The sequence below is a fragment of the Parus major genome, chromosome 4, assembly GCF_001522545.3.
Source record: "Parus major isolate Abel chromosome 4, Parus_major1.1, whole genome shotgun sequence".
NCBI classification, from domain to species: domain Eukaryota; kingdom Metazoa; phylum Chordata; class Aves; order Passeriformes; family Paridae; genus Parus; species Parus major.
In genome coordinates, this window is record NC_031771.1 from 66,818,205 (window position 1) to 66,820,785 (window position 2,581).

General features: G+C 63.5%; 1 protein-coding gene across 4 annotated transcripts in view; it reads left to right on the top strand.

The window, feature by feature from the left end:
• The window catches only part of LOC107203361 (protein O-GlcNAcase-like), a 13,224-nt gene that overhangs the window by 5,265 nt on the left and 5,378 nt on the right, over positions 1-2,581 (top strand). For all 4 annotated transcript variants that reach the window (XM_015625361.2, XM_015625364.2, XM_015625366.1 and 1 more), the window contains 4 exons: positions 256-354; positions 594-878; positions 1,000-1,128; positions 1,601-2,577. In XM_015625361.2, coding sequence (XP_015480847.1) covers positions 256-354; positions 594-878; positions 1,000-1,128; positions 1,601-2,577 — 1,490 coding nt within the window. The remainder of the gene's footprint in view (positions 1-255; positions 355-593; positions 879-999; positions 1,129-1,600; positions 2,578-2,581) is intronic.

Genomic DNA, 2,581 nt, shown 5'->3' on the forward strand with positions numbered 1-2,581 from the left:
CAGCCCTGCAGCCCCAGTCACCCAAACCAGGGAGCCCCCTCAGATTGGGGTGCCCTTTGGCTGCACCCAACCCCTGTCCCTGCTGAGAGCTGAGTGCCCTGGCAGCCCCCACAGCTCTCCCCAGACTCCTCATGCTCCCAGAGGAGCTCTGGACATCTCAGGACTAGACTGCAGCAGGGTCCCTGTCCATGATCCCGGCAGCCCCTCCTCTCCTGGTCCCCAGCTCTCAGGGGATGCTCTGTGCTTTCTCCCCAGAATATTGCAGCTCGCTCTGCTCTCCCAGCCCCAGCCAGTCCTGCTACCTGCAGACCATTGGCCAGGAGCTGCTCCCAGGGATCGGTGTCATCTGGACAGGTGAGCACCAGGACCAGCTCTGGGTGTGTGGCCACGGGCTGTCCTGGGAGAGCCACCAGCTGTGGTGTCTCACATTGGGGTGTGCAGCCCCAGCCAGGCAGGAGTTTGAGCTGGGGGTCTGCTCTCCTGACTTGGGAGTGTGGGTGTGGTGACTGGAACCTCACCTCCGTGTCCGTGTCCCTGCTGTGTGTCTGTGATGGACCCTGTGCCCCACGTGTCTCCCTGCCCTGGTGCCCCAGGCCCGAAGGTGGTGTCACAGGAGCTCTCAGCGGTGCTGCTGGAGGAGGTGGAGGCTGTCCTGAAGCGTCCCCCCGTCATCTGGGACAACCTCTACGCCAACGATTATGACTGCAGACGTGTCTTCCTGGGCCCCTACATGGGCCGTGCTCCTGGCCTCATGTCCAGGCTCCAAGGGCTGCTCCTCAACCCCAACTGTGAGCTCCAGGCCAACTTCATCCCCATCCACACACTGGGTACTTGGTTTCAGAGCGAGCTGGGGAGCTGTGCCCACCCTGACCCTGCAGGTACCTGGCCCCCGTGCCTTGGCAGCTCCATACCTGCCCATGGCTGCTCATCCTCCCCCAGCCCTGCAGCTTTCCTGTACAGAACCAGGGCTGCCCAGGCTGATGAGCTGCGGTTCCTCAGGAACAGAGGTGGTAGCAGCCCTGGGGGACAACCAAGATGCTCAGGATGGAAGCTACAGCCCCCAAGAAGCCTTGGAACTGGCTCTGCGTGACTGGGTGGCTGAGATAAACCAGCAGGCCTTGGAACCAGGTAGACAATGGGTGCAGCATCCCTCAATCCTTGGAGTGCTGGATCAGCTCTGTCAGGAGTGGGTGGGGGTGAGGGAGCCCCAGCCCTGCCCATCTGGAGGGTCTCTGGGGCTGATGTGGCAGCAGGGCCGTGCGCACCATGGTGGGTAGGTGTGGGTGTCCATCCTGCTGTGCTGCCCCGTGGGTGCTCCTGCCATGGCCGCATCCTGGAGAGGGTTTCCTTGGCTGGCAGAACCAGAGCCTGGGCCAGCTCTGGAAGAAGAGGTCAGCCAGGGGTGAGCTTGGTGTTTTGTAGTGTTTGCCTCTGCAAAGCCACAGCCTCACCGGCCCCGGGGGTCTAAACTCGAGCCCAGGGTGCTGGCAGCTCATCCCCTGGCAGCTCAGGGATGGAGGTCCTCAGCAGTGTCCTGCCCCATGGGCAGTATTTCCCATGTGGATGCCAAAGGAGCTTCCCTCTTGTTCCTTTCTGCCAGGAGGAAGGACCCCAGGACACCCCAGTGTCAGCCTCAAGGGAGGACCAAGGCTGCAGCCTGGCACGGCGGGAGGACAGGAGGTCACTCCCCACCCTCAGCCCCACAGCTCTGCTCCTGGTGGGGCAGATCAGCACAGCCCTGAGCCCTGCCAAGTGGCACCAGAGGAGGGGTGCAGGGAGGTGACCTCGGAGCCTGAGAAGGACAGTGGGAACAGGACACCCCCTGGCCATCAGCAGAGCCCTACAAGGGCTGGGGAGCAGCTCACCACAGGGAGCACAGAGAGCTCTGAGCCCTCCTCTGCTCTGCCCAGTGTGGCTGGGAGTGCCCAGTCTGAGGGAATCCCAGTGGCCACCAAGAGCCTCCCCAGCCCCACCACGAGCTCCAGCAATGGGAACAATACCAGTCAGAACATTTCCTTGCCCACCAGTGATGCCAGGACAGGGAATGGCAGCCCTGTCCAGTCTCCCAGCAGCACCCAGCCTGAGGCCATCGGGACTGATGTGCCCCAGATACCCCCAGGACCTGGGGCTGGTGCCAACCCTGGTGCCCCAGCCCCACTGACTGATGAGGCTGGTGCTAGCCCTGGTCCCATGGCACCAGTGACCCCAGAGGAGGCTGGGTCTGGCCCCATGGCACCACTGACCCCCAAGGAGGCCACAACCAGCCCCACAGCACAGGTGACCCCAGAGGAGGCTGGGTCTCAACCCATGATCCCCAAAGATGCCACGACAAGCTTCACAGCACAGGTGACCCCAGAGGAGCCCAGGACCAGTTCCATGGCACCAGTGACCCCAGAAGGGGCTGGGTCTGGCGCCATGACCCCCAAAGATGCCAGGACCAGCCCCACAGCACAGATTATCCCAGAGGAGGCCAGGACCAGCCCCACGGCACCAGTGACCCCAGAGGAGGCTGGGTCTGGCCCCGTGACCCCCAAGGAGGTCAGGACCAGCCCCATGGCACCAGTGACCCCAGAGGAGGCTG